Source organism: Crocodylus siamensis, chromosome 2, assembly GCF_052110815.1.
Source record: "Crocodylus siamensis isolate JL-2025a chromosome 2, ASM5211081v1, whole genome shotgun sequence".
Classification (NCBI taxonomy): Eukaryota; Metazoa; Chordata; order Crocodylia; family Crocodylidae; genus Crocodylus; species Crocodylus siamensis.
The window spans coordinates 11,264,803-11,285,873 of NC_143396.1; the positions used below are offsets into that span (position 1 = coordinate 11,264,803).

The following is a 21,071-nucleotide window of genomic DNA, read 5'->3' on the forward strand; positions in this document are numbered from 1 at the left end:
CTCCAGAATTGAGGTAAGACTGACGGGCCTATAGTTGCCTGGGTCCTTCCTCCTCCCTTTTTTAAATATGGGGACCATGTTGGCTATCTTCCAGTCACCCGGCACCTGGCCCGAGCACCACAAGTGCTCGTAAAGCCGTGCCAAGGGCCCTGGAACAACCCCTGCTAACTCCCTCAGCACCCTGGGGTGAAGATCATCTGGACCCGCTGATTTGAACACGTCCAGCCCCTCCAGAAGCTCTCTGACCCGGTCCTCCCCAACCTGAGGTCTGGAGGCGTTCCCCTCGAGTCCGTCTTGCATCACAGTGGGGATGTCCCGGTCCCTGCCCAAGAAAACAGGGGTGAAGAATTGGTTAAAGAGGTCTGCTTTCTCCTCTGGCGCAACCTAAAATCTTTTAAAAGACATCTACCTCGACTGCCGCATCCAAACGCTTTGTGCCATAGTTGTAAAAAGAAACACGGTCAGTCAGGCAGGATCTACCTGCTATGAATCCATTTTGGTTACCCTTCAGCATTATTTTTCCTGCTGGGCTCCCGCAAATGTAGTCCTTAATAATTTTTTCACAGGTTTTCCCAGGGGTGGACATGAGACTAACCAGCCTATAGGTTGCATCGTCCTTCCTCCCCTTCTTGAAAATAGGGACCATCTTGGCCCTTTTCTAGTCCTCTAGGATGCATCGTGAGTACAAGAAGTGCTCAGACAGTCGTGCCACTGGTTCTGCTGTGACACTGGCCAATTCCTTCATCATCCTTGGAGGAAGATGATCTGGGCCTGCTGACGTAAACACGTCCAGCCCCTCCAAGTGTCCCTTCACTAGGTCGGTGCTATCTGTTGGTAAGCTGGTATGGGTCCTGTGCCTATCTATAGTCCAACAGGCGGAGATGTCATGATCTGTGTTGAGAAGTACAGATGCATGGATCACGCATGTCCACACCTGTCCCTGGTGAATCTGTCAGTTTACTGCCCCCTTCTAAGTCAGGAGTGGTTGTTTCCTATGACCACTCCTCATCCACCTGGGTGACGAGGACTGTTATCTCTTGAAGGTTTCTCCCAGCAGTGCCTTTTCTTTCATCTTAAATGCCCATCCTCCCTTGTCCATCAAGGCCCTAGTAAACACCTTGACTTCATTGGATCCATTCCCCAAATCCCAGTTGAATTCTGCATCCAGTACCCCGTCACAAATGCTTTTGAACCACTGCCCACACAGGATATCAAGGTCCCACACCTGATTTAATCAGCAACATCCAGCGAGGACAGGTGGAGCTCTGGACCTGTGATGATGAAGACCATGGGGAAATCTCAAGATCAGAAGACATGCTGCCAGGTGAGTTGTGCCTGTCCGTCCACCCCGCCCCGACTCTGCTGTCAGTAAAGCTCCATGGCCAGAGTGCCAGCAGGACCTGGAAACAGGAGGCCTAACCTGTGCTACCATTGCAGAGTGCTAACTGTGGAACCAGGGGCACATGCCTTGTCCCCCCCACACCATCCCAGGGTGCACCCAGCGGTGGGATCTCCCAAAATGTCTTATTGGTGCACTCCTAAGGAGCATAGGTGTGTGGGTATGGGATTTGTAGGGGGCTGTGGGTGTGTACATGGATTAGGGTATGGGGGGAGGCTGTGGATGTGCTTGGGTGGGTATGGGTGGTTTGTGGGTATTGGGGGGTGGGCATGGGGTCTGTCAGGGGCTGTGGTTTGTGTGTGTGGTCTGTGTGTAGCAGCAAATGGGGCTTAAGGGTTTAAGGGTATGTGGGATGTGCATAGGAGCAGCTGCATGAGCCCAACTGAGACAGTCAGCGTCTGCTCCCGCCCCACAACAACCCAGAGCCCGTATACCCTGCAGCAGCTTCCCTGCCACTGCCAACAGCGCACAGCCCCAGCGTGGCGTACCCCACCTCTGCCCGGCCTTGACGCATTCACCCGCCCCTGGGCATGTAGCATGGGCAGGGCAGCTCCTTCTGGCTGCTGCCCCTAACCCCACGGTAGCTTTGGGGACCAACAGTCCTAGCCCTGGTCCTGCGTGGCCTGTGTCAGCTCCAGACTCGCCCTTCCAGTCTGAGCAGTAGCAGCAGCAGCCGGGCAGAAACATGTTTGTTGTGGGGGGAAAGCGGACCCTCCCCCTCACCGCTGCCGGGCAGTTTTTTGTGTGGCTGCCTGCGATTAACTGAGCTCTCTTGTGGCTTGGGCACTGCTGCCTCTGGGCTGCCGCACAGGTCAGCCGTGATGGAGCCGCAGGGCAGCCCAGCGCAGTGCGGACTCCGGGCAGGCACACTGAAAATTGTCCAGTGGCAGCAAGAAGGAGGAGCCAGTTTTTCCCCACAAAAAGCAACATTTTTTTCCCTGATGCAGCTGCTGCGGCGGCTGTTCAGCCTGGAGGGCCAGTTCCCGAACCTGTACTGGGGCCCAAGCTGAGCAGCAGCGGCACAGGAGAGCCCGTGCAGGGCTGCCCTGTGTCTGCTCTGCGTTGCCACCACGGGCCCGTTGGACAGCTTGGAGATGCAGGTGACACAGAGGAGACTCAGGGCAACCCTGCGTGGGCTCCAGATGACTATACCTGGAACCACTGGTGTCCGGAGGAGATGCATTTGTCCCGTACCGAGCTGCAGTTTCTCTCTCGTGCTGCCACTGGTTTGCCTGAGCAAGCCAGCCTGGAGCTGGCGAGGTGTGTGCCGCAGGGGCATGGTGGGTGGGAGCCGGGAGCTGGTGTGCACTACTACCAACTGCTCCTTCCTGCCTAGCGACAGGCAGAAAGAGTTGCAGCTGCCTGGACTGCCTAGAAAGGCAGCTCAGCCGCAGACTCATCCCAGGCCCGCTGTTTGCCCAGCGGGCAGCAGGATGCGCCGCAGCCAGGCAGCACCTTTGCCAGGCCAGTCCGAGGAACCCTCCATGGGCTGGATGAAGCTTCTCCATGGGCTGGATCTGGTCCACAGGCCATATTTTGCCCATCCCTGCTGTAATGTGTCCAGGCAAGTGTTGTTCCCACTCTGAAACTGAACAATATGGAAACAAGCAACTGTTCCCTTCTTTGCCTTCTAATGGCAGATGTTAGGGGATAAGCAGGTTTGCTGTCTTGGTTTTCATCCCTGATCTAGTTTCCGTGGGCTGCCACGATCTTAAGTTACTATCTTCAGTCAGCAATGTATGAGAGAATTCCCCAGGCCAAAGTAGCCACCGTTTCCCAGGGCATTATGGGATTTGTTGTCCCCCTTTGAAATCAGCATGGTATACAGAGGTTGTGTGTAGCCATTCCTGTGGGAGAAGAAAGAAGCTGAGGCTGTCCCTGGGTGCTTCTGGTCAGGTTGATGTGAAACCCAGGAAGAGTCTCATCATGGTCTCAGGCTGCATTAAATGGCTTCATGGCAAAGGTGGGATTCAAAAGATTTCAGGTTGTGGCGGAAAGTGAATCCGCCATGGTTTATATGAGAATTGCCCCCTATTCCCAGATTTGCCCATCACTTTGGGGTTTGCTCATTTATTAGGGGTACATTTCTAGTGTCTTTGTAACTCTATCAGTGTGCTGTTTGTGTTACTTGTGTTTCTATATGGAGCTGTATCTTTCCCTTCTGCAAGTCCTCACCCCCAATGGAGCAATTCCTCCCCCCGAGATGCTCAATAGCTAGAGTGTTATTGGCAAATTTGTAAGAAACGCAGAAAGTTGACGATACAGCTTGGCTAACCGGCCCACTCCATACGACGGGAGAAAGATCATGCCAAATTTGTCTCATGATGAATTTAGTTCTTGTGTTTGTCGACTTTTGCTGCTGTGTGGGAAATTAGTAGGACAGTGTGAGGTCTTTTCCACTTCTTTTGGAGGGGCTCATTTTTTTAGGTACTAACAAGCACGGAATTCTCCGGCTGTAACAAGTAGACTGGAGCATCCAGCGGAAGAGGCTGCAAGTCTTTAATGTACTTATGGAGAGAAGAAAGAACAGCAGACAGAGAGCACATATACCGTGACAAAATATTACATCTTATTTTTCACTTCTCTGCTAGAACTGGCGTCCCGTTTATAGGCCATGCTCTTTCAAACATAATTTTAAAGGGGCAAAGCCCTAATCTTCCCTTGGGAGGGCACGGATGCGAAGCAGAGCAAGGGGCAAAGCATTGGGCCATTGCAGAGCGGCCTCCTGGCAGATCTTTGAAGTGAAATGTGTTTCATTGTTAGATTCTATTTACTGGGGAAGTCTGAAGCGGGGAATAATTTTCCGGACGAATTTTAGAGCTACAGTTTTGGCTGTACAATTGCAACACGGAAAGGCTTCAGGCCATTTGCTGAATCGATCTACTATAACGAGGAGATACTTGAATCCTTGAGTTCGGGGGAACTCTGTAAAATCTATTTGCCAAACCAGTCCTGGGCCTGGGGTAGGTTTTAAAGTGGCTGGAGGTACTGAGAGACTGGGTCGAGGGTTATTCTTTTGACAAATTGAACAGCTGGCCTGTATCTGGGAGGCCAGAGGTCGAAGTCCAGAGGTTAGAAAATATTTGTTTATTAGTTGAGTGAGAGCTTCTCTTCTGGCGTGAGTAGTTTGATGTAGTCGTTGCAGCACTGGCTGGGTCAGGCTTTTTGGTAGGAGGATCTTTCCGTCAGTGGAGCAGAGCCATCCCTCCTTTTCTTGGAGACCAAGCTTATTGGCTAGTTCTTTTTTTTTATACGAGTACTGGGGATCTGGGAGCTCCCCCACTGATGGAATGAGGGCATGCATGTGGGTGTCAGCAGGTCTCGACGTCCTCAGGGTGGCAGCAATTTTAGCTTCTCTGTCTGCCCGGGCATTACTTCTGGCTACGTCTTGATTCTCTTTCTGATGTGCCTTACAGTGCATTACTGCCACTGCCGAGGGAAGTTGAACAGCTTTCAGGAGTCGGAGAATTTGGGGTCTATACTTTACTGGGGAGCCTTGGGCTGTCAGCAGTCCCCTTTGTTTCTATAGGCCAGCATGGGCATGCAGTACTCCAAAAGCATACCTAGAATTGGTATAGATGTTGACCCGTTTCCCTTTTGACAGTTCTAGCGCCCGGGTCAGGGCCACCAGTTCAGCAAGTTGAGCAGATGTTCTGGCGGGCAAACCCTTGGCCTCAACAACATCATAGAGGGTCACAATAGCATAACCTGCCCTCCTTTGCCCTTCTACAACAATGCTACTGCCATCAGTGTACCACTCACAATCAGCATTCAGAAGTGGCTGATCCTGTAGGTCTGGACAGCTGGAGTACTGTGCATCTATGATGTCTAAACAATCATGCTCTTGTTCTCCCATTTCAGGTAAGAGAGTAGCCGGGCTGAGGGAGGGGCAGGTTTGCAGAGTCACTTCAGGGTTCTCCAACAGCTTAGCTTGGTACCGAGCTACTCGAGCCTGGGTGAGTCAGAGACCCCCCTTCACATCTAGCAGAGCCTGGACTATATGAGGGGTATACATCTGCACAACTTCTCTCAGCGTTAACTTTTCAGCTTTTTCAAGTAGTAGGGCAGTTGCCGCAACTGCTCGTAAACACCCTGGCCATCCCTTGGCAACTGGATCAAGCTGTTTGGAGAAATAAGCAACGGGATGTTTCCACGCCCCCAACAATTGAGTAAGCACTCCCAGAGCCATCTCTTTTCGTTCATGCACATACAATTGGAAAGGTTTAGAAAGGTCCGGTAAACTCAGGGCGGGAGCTTTCATTAGTTTTTTTTTTTTAGTATTTTAAATGCCTTGTCGGCTTTTGAAGTTCAATAAAAGGGGTCATGGTCTGCCCCTTTTACACAGTCATATAGTGGTTTTGCCCATAGTCTAAATTCAGGGATCCATATTCTGCAAAATCCTGCCATGCTGAGAAACGCCCTGAGCCGCTTACAGTTGCTTGGGGTGGGAACCTGGCATATAGCCTCCTTTCGCTCACTTGAAAGCTGACGCTCCCCCTGCCTTATGTGAAATCCCAGGTATCGTACTTTGGGGAGAGCAGTTTGAGCTTTATTTCGAGCCACCTGATATCCTCAAAGTCCAATAAAGTTCAGGAGGGTTACAGTGGCGTTAAGGCAAGAGATTAAATCTACAGCAGCAATTAATAAATTATTCACATATTGTAACAAGAGGACTTCACGCTCATTATTCCACTCATCCAAGTCTTTGGCTAAGGACTGGCCGAAAAGGGTAGGAGAGTTCTTAAATCTCTGGGCTAATACTGTCCAACAAAGTTGTTTCTTAACCCTTTTTCTGTCCTCCCATTCAAAAGAGAATATCTCCTGAGAGCGGGGGTCAGCTGGAATCGTAAAGAAAGCGTCTTTCAAATCAAGAACTGAGAAATGAGTATACTGCTTTTCTATGGAGGCCAGCAAGGTATATGGGTTTGGGACGAGGGGATGAATAGTTTTAACCCGTTCGTTAACCGCCCTTAGGTCCTGCACCAGTCGATATGTGCCATCAGGCTTTAGTACAGGCAAGACAGGAGTGTTCCCGGCTGACTGGCACTCTCGCAGTATGCCGTACTTCAGGAAACGGTCTATAGTCTCCTGCAGTCCCTCTCTGGCTTCCTTTTTGGTTGGGTACTGCTTGATTCGTACCAGACCTTTTCCCGGCAGTAGTTGGATATTAATGGGGGTTTGATGTGTAGCCTTTTCGGGGACCCCCCTTGCCCACACCAAAGGGTATACCTGGTCTTCCCACTGGTTCCACTCCGGGGGGCATTCATAGCCGAGGGTTCAATCGCGAGGGTCATTATTCATGCATTTTCAGGGAGCAATGTGAGGGTTATTTCATTCTGGGTAAAATGCCGTGATGCACCTAATCAACAAAGCAGGTCTCGTCCTAGCAGGGGTGTTGGGCAATCTGGAAGGTAGACCAATTTGTGAGAGAGAGCCTGGTCTCCCAGAGCACATTCTGCAGGAGCATATACTGGGCACTGAGTCTTTTTTTCTCTTGGCACTTACCACGGTGAGAGAGTCCGCTACAGGAAGTTGAAGAGATTGATTTATCCCGGTCCATGCTGCCCCGGAGTCTACCAAAGAATCAACTTCTGAATTTCCCATCCGCATTTTTACTCGGGGTTCCAGGGGTGGGGTGGTCCGTTTCCCCTGACACCCCTACGCCTGTCCTTCCGCTGCCATTACAGGAGTACAGTCTCTCCCTTTCTCTGGGCATTCATTCTTCCAGTGTCCCTCTTGCCAGCATAAGGCACACTGGTTTCATCCCAGGCGTCTTTCTTGTGGGCCAGGGCACCCGCGCCCACAACCCCTTATACTCCTGCCTCTCCCACCTTCTCTCTCTCTGACTTCAGCCTGTACTGCTGCTACTAGCATTTTAACTTGTCTTTTTTCCTTTTTTTCCTTTCTGAGGGTATACGCCCTGTTTGCAGTCTCCAGGATTTGTGCTACAGACATACCCATTAAGTCTTCCTTTTTTTGTAAGAGGTAAGACGGGTATGATCCACAGGGTTGTTAGGGTCTCATCTAGGGTCTGCTAGGGGAACCACATCTGCCGGACCAGGCACATTGATGGGATCCCTTTCATGCCTCCGCTGTGCTTCCTCCCTTGCTTTGGAAATAACTTGATTTTGCTCTACTTCAGATAATAAGGTTCGCGTAAGGATATATTGTCCCAATCAGGCTTATGACTAGCGAAACATCTCTCAAAGACAGAGCTAAACTTACTTGGGCTAGTTGAAAATTCTCCAGCTTGTGCCTTAAAAGCCGCCAGGTCCACCGGATTAAAAGGTACATGGGTGTATACTTGCATGGTCTGGGCTGCACGCCCATCTGCCCCAGGCCGGGCTATTACAGTTTTAGTAAGTAAAGGGTAAAATCCCACTGAGGGAGGGATCTCTGGAACGGGGGGCATCTGATCTTTATATGGTGGAGGTGTTAAAGCCGAAGGGGACACTGACTCTAGCATTACAGTGGTTGGGGGGAATGCTGAGGGAATGTCAACACTGACAACTACCGATCCTGTCGGAGTCAAATTACACTTCTGCGAAATATCTGTCTTATTTCATAAAGCCGTAAACAATTGCATGTACAAATGTTCATTCTACTTACCCGTCCGCTGACAAAACAGGAGTAATTGGAGGATTGTATTATAGTTAATTGACCCTGCCGGAGGCCACCTTTCCTGATCCTCCAGTTGATAGTGAGGCCATTCCACTGTACAGAACCTTTTAAGATTATTTTTAGTCATTAGATCTGACTTAAACAGTTTCCATTTAGTCAGAATGCATTCTAAGGGTGTACACCGTGCCCTGCCAACCGTACTCTGTCCCTGCCCCATACTCCAGGGAGACACTGGGTGTCCTCAGGTCTTAACGGGCAATGCTTAGACTGCTGAGCTTATTCTGCCTTGTCCAAGGGACCGGTTCCACACCATCGCCCACGATTGCTTCTCCACTATTTGAGTGCGTTGCACCGTTGTGCCCTCCGGGGTCGATCAAACCACGTCTCTGCCGAGGCCCCCGATAAAACCACCGGTGCGCGCTGGGCGTCAGTCGTTGCCGCAAGTCGTCGACCCCAGGAGGGATCTGGGCAAGGCAAAATGTTAGCCTCGAGCCCCACGTTGGGCGCCAAAAACTGTTGCCGGCACAAGGTGCCTGAGGGAGGCAACAATTGGGTTCGTTGCCCGGTGTGCGTCGCGCCAAATAAATACACTGGGGTGAGAAGTACACAGTTTATTTGAGCTCAAGTAAAAGGCGCAGGGAGACTGTATGGTCTCAAATCCTGCGCCCCTAGCCCTGCAACAGTGTATATTTATGCCCTAGTAATTTTGTGCAGTATTTTTCCACTAGCTGGCCCCCTCCTCCTCCCCTTTCCCTCCTCCTTTCTCTCTCCGAGCGGTGCCTTTGCATTCCACAGATAACAGTTTCAGCTTGCCTGTTTTCCAGAAGGACAGGAGATTACAGGAGCCAAGGAAAGGCTTACAAAGGTTGGGCAAGGGGGGGTCCTGGCTCGCCTGGGTCTAGATAGGGGGGCTTTATCGACAGTCATGGTCTTTCATCCCTCTGAGTTACCTAGGGTTATGCCCAGTGACACCAACAGCTTCTTGATGAGCAGACCCCACGGTACTTTGGGGCTTTACAGCAACTTTGGCTTAGGTAAAAGAAGTTTTCCTGTGGGGCAAGTGGGGAAGGGGAAGTAGAGAAGGAAAAATTCACCCGGTTATCACCAGTTTGACTATAAAAGTTATTTATTGCTAAGTATATGAAATTTATGATGGTGCTAGTAGTAATACACATGCAAGGGACGACAAACAAAACAATTACAATATTACCCTGGTTTCCAGGTGAGTATTTGTGGAAACCTAGCTCAAGCTTCGCTAATAAAATTCAGGTTCAGAAAGCTATGCCTAGAGAGAGAGAGAGAGAGAGAACGAGAGTGAGAGCTGGGATCTCACCATTCCAGGGGACTCGGGTGTTTTGCTGACAGGCAAAGTTCCCAGCACTCCAGGGGTGCATTCCCTGCACAAGACCTTTTCCCTGGAAGCAGGCAGGAAGCACAGCCCTGCTCCTCTCAGAAGAGAGTGCCACAGTTGTACGTCCCCGCTTCATCCTCAGCCCCTTAGATCACGAAGCTATTCAGTCACTGCCCTAATGCACGTCCCGTGTGTGCTTAACCCAGCAGGGCCTAAAGTGATGGTATGGACAGCTGGGCCAGATAATCTGAGAGTCTGGACCTGATCTTCACCCAGTAGGTAACATTAGCCCAGCACAGGGACCTGCCCCGCCCTCAGCCCAGCACTTGGGTTTTTGACAGGAAGACCTTGTTTTCTTGAGGGAACACAATGCGAAGGTCCAGGCTGGCTCTGAGGCCCATCCCAGTAGACGGAATAGCAGTGTTTGCCCTTTGCTAGCAGCGTAGGGACTAATCTGGAGTTTCTCTTCCCCATGCAGGAAGTGCCTGGCTGCTGAGCAGAGCTGAGGAGCAGCCTCCTGTGGAAGGGTCTGCAGACCTGGAGCCAACACAAACTTCCCCAGGGAGTTTGGGTCAGATGGGCTCCCTGACACCTGAGAAGGTGCCATGGCATGAGAGTCAGGAGAGGCCCCAAAAGCAGAAGGAGAGTCTAGTAATGAACCAGGTATTGTCTCCAGTTGGGTATGAGGGTGGAGAAGGGGCAGAACCTAGAAACAGCCCTGAGTGCAGGCAAGAATTTGTGGAGCTCACTGAAAAGATGCATTGCAGCCAAGCAAAGGCAGTGGGGAGGGCCTCAGAGGTAAGCCGGAGCTCACTGCCAAAGACGGGGGCAGAGCTCATCCTTACCTGTAGGTCTGGAAAAACTTTAAATGCTCACCACTCCTGGCTCTTCACAAGATAAGGTAGACTGGGGAGAAGCCCCATGTATGCATCAAGTGTGGGAAGAGATTCATCGGTCTCTCTGCCCTCATTGCTAACTGCCATACCCATTCTGGAGAGCTACCCCTCCACTTCACCAAATGGGGGAAGAGCTTTGTATGCCCCACAGACTTCATCAAGCACCTACATGTGCAGAGGGGAATGTGTTAGGCACATCTGTGTCAAAGGTGGAAAGACCTTCACACATTTTTTCTCCCCATTTCAGGACCAGCACATCCACCTAGGGAGGAAGACACACCACTGCACTGAGTGCAAGAAGAACTTCATTTGCTTGCAAGACCTGTCCCAGCACAAGTGTGTGCGACACCACTGCACCAGGTGTGGGAAGAGATTCAGTCAGCTCTCTGACCTGGCGAGGCACTGCTGCACGCACAAAAGAGAGAAGCCACATCAGTGCTCAGAGTGTGGGAAGAGCTTCACTTTCTCCTCCAAGCTGGCTGAGCACCATCATGTCCACACGGGGGAGAAGCCACATCTGTGCTCAGAGTGTGGGAAGAGCTTCACTTACTCCTCTGAGCTGGCTCGGCACCAGCGTATCCACACAGGGGAGAAGCCACATCAGTGCTCAGTGTGTGGGAAGAGCTTCACTCAGACCTCCAGCCTGGCTCAGCACCAGCGTATCCACACAGGGGAGAAACCATATCAGTGCTCAAAGTGTGGGAAGAGCTTTGCTTACTCCATTAGGCTGGCTCAGCACAAGCATATCCACACGGGGGAGAAACCATATCGGTGCTCAGAGTGTGGGAAGAGCTTCGCTCACTCATCCAATCTCTCTCGGCACCAGCGGATCCACACAGTCGGGAAGCCGCATCAGTGCTCAGAGTGTGGGAAGAGCTTCGCTCATTCCTCCAGCCTGGTTCAGCACCAGCGCATCCACACAGGGGAGAAGCCACATCAGTGTTCACAGTGTGGGAAGAGGTTCACTCTTTCCTCCTCCCTGGCTCAGCACAAGCATAGCCACATGGAGAAGAAGCCATATCAGTGCTCAGAATGTGGGAAAAGCTTCATTTTCTCCTGCAGGCTGGCTCAGCACCAGCGTATCCACACAGGGGAGAAGCCACATCAGTGCTCAGAGTGTGGGAAGAGCTTCATTTCCTACTCCCAGCTGGTTCTGCACCAGCGTATCCACACGGGGGAGAAGCCACATCAGTGCTCAGAGTGCGGGAAGAGTTTCACTTATTCTTCCAACCTGGTTCAGCACCAGCGCATCCACACAGGAGAGAAGCCACACCAGTGCTCAGAGTGTGGGAAGAGTTTCTCTCAGTCCACCCGCCTGGCTCGGCACCAGCATATCCATTCAGGTGGGAAGCCACATCAGTGCTCAGAGTGTGGGAAGAGCTTCACTCATTCCTCCTCCCTGGCTCAGCACCAGCGTATCCACACAGGGGAGAAGCAATATCAGTGCTCAGAGTGTGGGAAGAGCTTCACTTTCTCATGCAGGCTGGCTCAGCACCAGCGTATCCACACAGGGGAGAAGCCACATCAGTGCTCAGAGTGTGGGAAGAGCTTCACTTCCTACTCCCAACTGGCTCTGCACCAGCGTATCCACACAGGGGAGAAGCCACATCAGTGCTCAGAGTGTGGGAAGAGCTTCTCTCAGTCTGGCTACCTGGCTCAGCACCAGCGTATCCACACAGGTGAGAGGCCACATCAGTGCTCAGAGTGTGGGAAGAGCTTCACGCATTCCTCCTCCCTGGCTCAGCACCAGCGTATCCACACAGGGGAGAAGCCACATCAGTGCTCAGAGTGTGGGAAGAGCTTCTCTCAGTCCTGCAACCTAGCTCGGCACCAGCTTATTCACATGAGGGAGAAGCTATAATAGTGCTCAGAGTAGGAAGAGCTTCATCTAATCTTGCCACCTGTCTCAGCACCAGCGTATCCACACAGAGGAGAAACCACATGTGTGCTTGGAGAGTGGGAAGTACTTCCTCCTGTAGAAATAAATTTATCCAGGCCTCTTAACTTGACTAAGAAAAGAAAGTGAAGAAAAGATTGAAAAAGATGCTGGTGCTTTATGTTTAAGAATACTCTTAAGATAAGAAAAACCCCTCTGCTTTATTGTGTCTTTTACAGATCTTTGTGAACAAATGTTTCTCCCTTTACTAAAATCAACAAAAAGGTGATAACAGTTCTCAAAACAAAATGCGTTGCTGAGCAAGCAACTGTTATGCGTGACAACCGAATGATCTACCTCTTCCTCTCTTTCAAGGTTGCTTTGTTTAAATCATGTGTCTGTTCTCACAGTCTTAGGTACAAAAAGGTATGTTAACTTGTAGAAGGGAGGAGTTCTGTTTAGCACCCTCCCTGCGATCGCTTGTATGAGCTCCAGTAAACTCAGACTGGGTGTGTTAATTCTAATACCAAAACACAACGTGAAGTTTGATTTCTTCCACGTTTATGGTGCCATGACTCAGATAGACATGTCCTAAGTGATCATTCGGCACACGGACATCTCTTCACTGCGCCAAACCACAGTAATAGACCTTTTGAAATCTCTATTTTGGCTTTTGAGTGAGAGGCTGTCTTTGCGTCTTCCTCTTCACTGCTTGAGGCTTACTCTGTCTGACCTTTTGCTGCCAGAATTTTCAGACCCACTGTGTAAGTAGTAACTGTAAGTAGCAAGTGTGAGTAGAAAAAGGTTAAAGACTGTGTTGCTGTTGTCAGTAAATGTGTTTCCCCATGTGAATTAAGTTCCTTTTTGGAACTAGGAGTGAAAACCTTGTGCGGCTGCCCCGAGGACACTGGACTTCTGCCTGTTCTTCGAAAGCAAGGGTGCAAGGTGGAAACTCTAGAGTGTGAGTGTTTTCCACGATAAGCGTTGACCAAGGCTGGGACTGGAGAAATGCTCTTGAACCTTGTGCCTCAACGTAGAAATTCCCTTGTGTGAATTGAGAGTATGAATTGAGAAATATGAGCCACTGACCAGGTCTGGGACTAAGGTTGGGTTCAGCTGCCGCAAGGCTGCCCAGAAGGGCAGTTTTGAATGCAAGGGGGCCCACCTGGAACCTCATGACCCAGTGCACAGGTTTAACCTTTCCCCACCCTCATAAATGAGCCATGGGTAACTGCATTGTGTGCTGTTATTGCCATGGAGTCTTGTCTTTGGACATTAGCCACAGCATTTCTGTGCCACTAGCAAATCTCACGACCTGACCGAACACCCTCAATAAGCCATTCCTGTGTGAAAGACCTGTGTGAATTGAGTTAAAGAAGTGGGGAGCAGAGGATCTAGAGATGTATCGGCTCCGCCAAAAGGGACTCCAGCATTGTACATGTACACACGCTGTGGCCATAAGAGTTGTAAGTTTTTAGACAAATGACATAGGTATACCAAAGATGACTCTAGTTTGCAGTTTCCCCTGGAGGGAACATTTGAGTTAAGTAAAATCATTCATCTCCACAGAGCCCTTGAGTCAAAAGTCAGTAAAGTGCCACAGACTCAGTGGGATTTATTTTTTGATTGGTATGAGGAAGCTTCCAAACGACATCAAGAATCTCAAGTTCAGAGCCTTAAGGACTCCCAAGACAAACTGAAATCTCAGGTAAAGCAATTGAAAACCAAGGTACCAACAGGGGATTCCCCCATCAATAGCATCAGCACCAGCACCACGTTATCCACGGTTGACTGAGAATGAATCTGTAGAAGACATAATTGATTTCATTAGTGTGCCAACCCCATACCAGTCCCAGGCACAATCTAAATCCAAAGAAATCCAGAGTGACCAAATAGACTCTTCCAGTGGGAAAAGCTCACTCCAGGAACCTTTCACCCAATAATCTCCTCCCCCCAGGCATACTCGCATTCACTGGAAGCCAGGTGGCTGTCTCCTGAAGCCTCAGCCTCCTCTTATTTAAGGTCCAGCACCCAATATGGTCCACTCCTGCCTCCTTAACTCAAAAAGGCTCTCCAAATGTCCTTATGTCAACTCCCAGGGAAGGGTCCAAATGGAGAATGTACAGTCACAGTTAATGCCCGCTGGACTCCAGGAGATCTCCTAAACCTTGTTAAGTAATTCCCCAACATCCGGGAAGAACCCCAGAAGTTTAAAGATGAATTGGAAACTGCAATCAATTGTTATGAGCTGACCTGGCAGATTAATGAGAAGTATTTTGCTCTCTGACATTCATGATCACCTTATCATGCAGGTTCAATGGCCTGCTCAAGATCCTGGACGAGATGGTCACTTCGTGAGTGCCCGAGAATGTCTTCTTGCGGCCATACTTAAGATTTGCCCTAGAAAAACTGACTGGGCAAAAATAAATAATTGCAAGCAAAATAAAGGAGAATCCCCAGCGGGTTACATAGACCGCTTAAAAGTAGTATTTGAAAGACATTCAGGTATTGAAGAGGCAGCTGAAACTGCCCCAGAAGCAGTTGCTGCTGCTTTCGTTCAAGGACTCCTTCCTAAAGTCCAGGAACATCTGCTCATAATTACTGTAGGCTAGCAAACTAAGACACTGGCGGAACTAATCACCATTGCTAATCATTGTACAACCTGTCAAGAAAAGAAAAAAATCACAGAAAATAAGTTTAATGTCATTACAAATGCAGACTTTTAGGAGGGGCAGAGGCAGAGGGTTCCTTCAGGGACAATTTAGAGGCAGGGGACATGGTCGTGGGATGGGACAAGGAGGTTTTCAGTCCCAAATTAGTGACAGTTGTCACTACTGTGGTCAGCAAGGACACTGGAAGGCCCATTGTCCTCATCAGCCTGGCCAGCCGGAGATGACAGTTGACCTGCCACCACCTCCTCTCACTCAATTCTCTGTCCTGAATCAAAGAGCCTCCTGTTAGGACAGCCTGAGGAATAGTAACATCATCACAGCCCCACTTCTCTCGCTTAATCAAGAAGATCCCTTTATTTCCTGTGTGATAAATGGCTTCTCTACAAAATGTTTAGTAGACACAGGTGCAAGCCATTCTACTCTCCATGTTTCTTTAGGTCCTGTTTCAGATCAGCATGCCGTTCTCCTCAGTCTTTGTTCTCCTGTTAATCTGTTGGGAAGAGATTTGCTTTGTAAACTTGGCTGTACCATTTATTGTTCTCCTAATGGTGTTTATCTAGATGTTCCCTGTGTTAATGAACTGGCTGTGCTCGCTGTCTTAGCTAGCTCACTCCCTGTGCCTGGGTTCTCTGATCTTTCTGTGTTGCAAGAAAAAATCATAAAGGCTGTCTCTCCATCTCTCTGGTCCCAACATGCTAATGAAGTAGGGCAAATCCATACCGCCCAGCCCGTAAGAATCAAATCAAACCCAGTTATTATCTTGTCCTGTATCCCTCCTGATGCATGTTATTTCACTGTCATTGATTTGTGCTCTGCATTTTTCTCTATCCCTATACACCCTGATAGCCAGTTTCTCTTTGCATTTACCTGTCAAGGACTCCAGTTTGCCTGGACTCGATTGCCCCAAGGTTATACCGAATGCCCTTCTCTATTTTCTCAAATACTAAAGAAAGACTTAGATGACATAGTATTTAAGGAGGGTTCTGTGCTTGTGCAATATGTTGATGATTTGCTCTTGGCATCTATCTCCCTTGAAGCCTGTAAACTAATTCTTTAATTCTCCTCACCACTCTTGCCCTAAAAGGCCATAATGCATCTAAAGAAAAGCTACATCTTTGTCTTCCCCACGTCCACTGTTTGGGTCATGATATTTCTGTTGGAGAGTGACTGCTTTCTTCCTCCAAAATAGAAGCCATTCTTAAAATCCCTAAGCCAACCACTGTGTCCCAAATGTGTACCTTTCTAGGTATGGCTGGCTACTGCCGCCAGTGGATACTGGGCTATGCTCCTATAGTCAAGCCACTACAAAACCTGGCTCTTTTTAATACCCCTGAACCTTTACCCTGGACCTCAGAGGCTGAAGCTGTTTTTGTTTCTATTAAGCTCTATCACAAGCTCCTGCCTTAGGCCTTCCTAATTACGCTAAGCCCTTCTTCCTTTTTTGTCATGAAAGAGATGGATTTGCACTTGCTGTGCTCACTCAAAAGCATGGAGACAACTGTCATCCCGTCGCTTATAGTTCTGCTCTTGACCCAGCTGCCGCTGGTTTTCTTCCCTGACTTCGTGCTGTAGCCTCAGCGGCTATCACTGTTAAACTTCATAGTTTCAAGGGTCGGAAGGGACCTGAGCCGATCATCTAGTCCGACCCCCCGCCATGGCAGGAAAAAGTGCTGGGGTCAAACGACCCCAGCAAGATGTTCATCTAACCTCCTCTTAAACACCCCCAGGGTAGGAGCCTGCACCACTTCTCTTGGAAGCTGGTCCCAGACCCTAGCCGCCCTGACTGTGAAGTAGCGCCTCCTGATATCTAACCTAAACCTACCCTCTGCCAGCTTGTGACCGTTATTCCTGGTCACTCCTGGCGGTGCTCGGGGGAACAGGGACTCCCCCAATGCCTGCTGGTCCCCCCTGACTAGTTTATAACAGGCCACTAGTTATACTGGCAGTAATTCAGCTGCGGCCTAACCAGTGTCGCATAGAGGGGGATGATCACCTTTTTGGACCTGCTCGAGATGCATCTGTGGATGCAGGACAAGGTGTGGTTGGCCTTCCTAACTGCCTCTCCAGACTGCCGGCCCATGTTCATCTTGGAGTCAGTGATGACCCCAAGATCCTTTTCTGCCTCCATGCTGACAAGAGGGGAGTTCCCCAACCTGTAGGTATGGTGCCGGTTGTTCCTCCCCAGGTGCATCACTTTGCACTTGTCTGTGTTGAATCCCATCCTATTCTCATCTGCCCACCCTTGCAACCTGTCCAGGTCTGATTGTAGCCTGTTGCATCCTTCCAGTGTGCCCACATCCCCCCACATCTTAGTGTCATCAGCAAATTTGAACAGGGTGCTTTTTACCCCCTCGTCCAAGTACTGATGAAGATGTTGAACAGTGCGGGCCCGAGAACCGAGCCCTGCGGGACCCCACTGCCCACGTCCTTCCAGGTCAAACATGACCCATCCGCCACCGCTCTCTGGATCTGGGGGAACGTCTGTTCACCAAAGCGCCCCAAGGGATGACGAGGTCGAACGGTCACAAACTCCTGCAAGACCGTTTCAGGCTGGACATAAGGAAGAGTTTCTTTACTGTCCGAGCCCCCAAGGTCTGGAACAGCCTGCCATTGGAGGTGGTTCAAGCACCTACATTGAACACCTTCAAGAGTAAACTGGATGCTTATCTTGCTGGGATCCTATGACCCCAGCTGACTTCCTGCCCTTTGGGCAGGGGGCTGGACTCGATCTCCCGAGGTCCCTTCCAGCCCTGATGTCTATGAAATCTATGAAAAGATACCCCCCTGCAAAACCCAGAGCCAGTATTCTATGTTGATGGATCATGTCACAGAAGCCCAAAAGGCTCCCTTGCTGCAGGATATGCAGTATGTTCCCAATATGATGTCATAGAAAGCCATCCCCTTTCTGATGTGCATTCAGCTCAAGTTTCTGAGCTTGTGGCCCTCACCTCACCTCTGGTGCCTCTGTTAATATATTTACTGATTCTCGCTATGCTTTTAGTATTGTACATGATTATTGTCAACTTTGGAAGCGAAGAGGCTTCCTCACGTCGGGAGGTACCAAAATCAGTAATGGTCCATATGTAGAAGCCCTGCTAAATGCATTACAATTGCCTTCTGCTATTGCTATAATTAAATGCCAAGCCCACCAGAAACCTTCGGATGATGTCACACGTGGGAATGCTCTGGCAGACTCCACTACCAAAGCTGTGGTGATTTCCCCTCCTCAGGCCATGCCTGTGTTTTTTGTCCATCCCAACTGCCGGTCTCCATTGGCAAGTCTTTATGACGTTGCCCTCCAGGTACTCCTGACCACCAACACTGCAGTAAAGTGTCAAGGACTCCCCACGTAGATTCACGCTTCACAGTAAGAAAACATCAGCCCCGTTACACCCAGAGTCTCCTCCATTTCAATCTTGTAATCAGCCTCCCCAGACTGGTAGTGAGCCTAGCACCTGCCAGCAGGAGAGCACAAGACCAGTAGTGAGCCAAGCACTTACTGGCGAAGAGGATTTGCCACTACAGAGTGAAGAGGATGTGCCCCAACAGCACCACTGCCCTTCGGGACAGGAAAAAGGCCTCTACCTAGTTCCTGGTTCCCGAAGGGGGGGTTAGTTAAGTGACTTCGGTGATTCTCAGTTTTTCCAGTTGGATCATCTTATATTAACTTAAAGACTCACCAGCTAAAAAGAACTTTATAAATCAGACTATACTTCAAAACAGGTTAAGAAGATCACTCCCTCCCTGGCAGGTTTATCAAAAATGTTTTTCTCCAACTATCGTACCAATATGCAATAAATTTAAATATTTCTCATGCTGGATATGTAGCCATGTCCCTCTCCATTCCACTGGAGGGATCCCTATGATACCAGTACCTCTGAATGCAACCCAAATGTTAACCCCTTACTATACAGATTTATAGGGAAACAAAACTTGGCAAGATGTAAATTGTAATCGATCTGACTATATACAATTAGTGTATGCCACCCCGGGAAAATGTTGCTGGACCTGTAATGGATCCCGCGTTGCAGTAGGAATCAGTAAATGCGAAATAGAATTTAAAGTAAATGGTGCATGCGTCTCTAATCATTCCTGGATACCTGATTACTCTCCCCGAAGTAAATTATCAGGTTACTATTCACAATAGATGATGGCCCCACACTGTAATACAGGGGGATTTACTGCACTAGCTGGTCACTATTTTATATGTGGAGATAAGGCCTATAAAAATCTTCCTATGTCTTCCTATGCTATGTCTCCGCAGCACATTCTGCCTTTGCTCTAAAATCTCATTTGCCTGAAGGAAAGATTGGCAATGTGCGAGAGATTACAGAAACTCAAAGATTCTGGGGTATAATGTTCCCCAACTATAGCGCAGGCTTAGCTGTGTCCAAAATCAAGAAAGTTTCAGCATCCCAAGAGAAAATAGCTAGTGCCACTGCCATTGGTTTTCATGACAGAAATGATAAAATGAAGGAACTAAGACGTGTGACGCTACAAAACAGGTTTGCCTTAGATTACATACTGGCTAGCAAAGGAGGAGTCTGTGCTTTAGTAGATACAGAATGTTGCACTTATCTCCCCGATAACTCAGAAGAAATCCAGGATTTTGCCCAACATATTCAAAAGGAAGCAGCCAAACTTGCATGAGTGAGACAGTTGGAATTTCAGTACATGGTTCAACTCCATTTTTAGGTCCTTACACTCTGCTATCATTCATGAGTTGTTAATATTGTTTGTTATTTTTATTGGAATATGCCTAGTGCTTATGCTCCTATGTTGCTGCTGAAATTGTGCTGCTAAGCAAATGCAAGATAGCTTGTCAACCTCTATGCAAAGAAACGAAGTGTATAACATGTATGTTGAAATAGCTAACAGTAAAGAAGAAGAAGAGTTAGAATTCAAAAGATTAATGGCTATAAATACCTAGTATGTTGGGCCTAAGAGGCCCAAGAGCGGGGAATGTTGAAATAAATTTATCCAGGCCTCTAACTTGACTAAGAAAAGAGAGTGAAGGAAAAAAAATTGAAAAAGATGCTGATGCTGTATGTTTAAAAATATTCCAAGATAAGAAAAACCCTTCTGCTTTATGATGTCTTTTACAGTTCTTTGGGAACAAATGTTTCTTCCTTTCCTAAAAGCAAAAAGGTGATAACAGTTCTCAAAACAAAAAATGTTGCTGAGCAAGCAACTGTTATGTGTAACAAGCAAATGATCTACCTCTTGCTGTCTTTCAAGGTTGTGTTGTTTAAATCTTGTGCCTGTTTTCACAATTTTAGACATAAAAGGTATGTTAACTTGTAGAAGGGGGTCCTGCCTCTTCTGTGGAAGGGTTAGAAAAGAATGAGGGCATCGTCCGGGTGAAATGCAGCATGTTGTAATCTCCCTTTGGGAATACTGAGGCTTCCCTCCTTGTGCCAAAGCTGTTTGGCTCTGTGAGTGTCCTGTAGGAGGTAGTCCACAAGTTCCTGGGGGTTAAAGTGGGCTATAAGGTGACTATGAGTCAGCAGTGTGCCCTTGTTGCCAAGAAGGCTAAGGGCATACCCAGCTGCACTGGTAGGTGTGTTACTAGTAGGTCAAGAGAAGTGATTCTTCCCCTCTATTCAGCACTGTGGAGGCCACATCTGGAGTCGTGTCCAGTTGTGGGCCCCCCACTACCAAAAGGATGTGGACACATTGCAGAGTCCATCAGAGGGCAACAAAAATGGAGAGCTTGGATTAGCATAAGATTCTTCAGTGAGATTAAACACAAAAAGGAAGTTTACAGGAAGTGGAAAATTGAACACATTAATAGGGAGGAGTATGAGAATTTTGCTTGGGCATGAGTAGATGAAATCAGGAAAGCCAAAGCATTGAAGTAGCAGCTAGCAAGGGATTTGAAGGGGAACAAGAAGGGTTTCTAAAAGTATGTCAGCAAACGAGGAAGCTCGGGGAAAGTGTGGGTCTCTTACTCAATGGGGGAGGGAACCTAGTGAGAGATGGTGATGAAAAGGCTGAAGTGCTCAATGTCTTTTTTCCCACAATCTTCATAGGCAAGGTCAGGTCCCAGACTACTGCACCAGGCAGCACCGTTTGGGAAAAAGGGGAGCATCCCTCAGTGGTGAAAGAGCAGGTTAGGGGCTATTTTGAAAATCTGGACATGTGCAAGTCCATGGGATCAGATGCAATGCAGTGGAGGGTGCTAAGGGAATTGGCTGATGTGACGGAAGAGCCACTGGCCATTATCTTTGAAAACTCATGACAACTGGGGGAGGTC

General features: G+C 48.9%; 2 protein-coding genes across 2 annotated transcripts in view; one reads left to right on the forward strand and one right to left on the reverse strand.

The window, feature by feature from the left end:
- LOC149869885 (uncharacterized) overlaps positions 1 to 21,071 on the reverse strand; it is a 499,172-nt gene that overhangs the window by 137,517 nt on the left and 340,584 nt on the right. The window lies entirely within an intron of this gene.
- On the forward strand, positions 672 to 19,715 carry LOC149869892 (uncharacterized). The gene is made up of 4 exons (XM_090034452.1): positions 672 to 678; positions 1,208 to 1,324; positions 9,850 to 10,034; positions 10,515 to 19,715. The coding sequence occupies exons 1-4, from the start codon at positions 672 to 674 to the stop codon at positions 12,126 to 12,128; spliced, it is 1,923 nt and encodes a 640-aa protein (XP_089890578.1). The 3' UTR covers positions 12,129 to 19,715.

Excerpts from the sequence above, each read along its gene's own strand:
- LOC149869892 (XM_090034452.1), top strand. Across the intron at positions 1,325-9,849 it reads ATCAGAAGACATGCTGCCAG|GAAGTGCCTGGCTGCTGAGC; the intron begins GTGAGTTGTGCC and ends TTCCCCATGCAG. Across the intron at positions 10,035-10,514 it reads AGAGTCTAGTAATGAACCAG|GACCAGCACATCCACCTAGG; the intron begins GTATTGTCTCCA and ends TCCCCATTTCAG.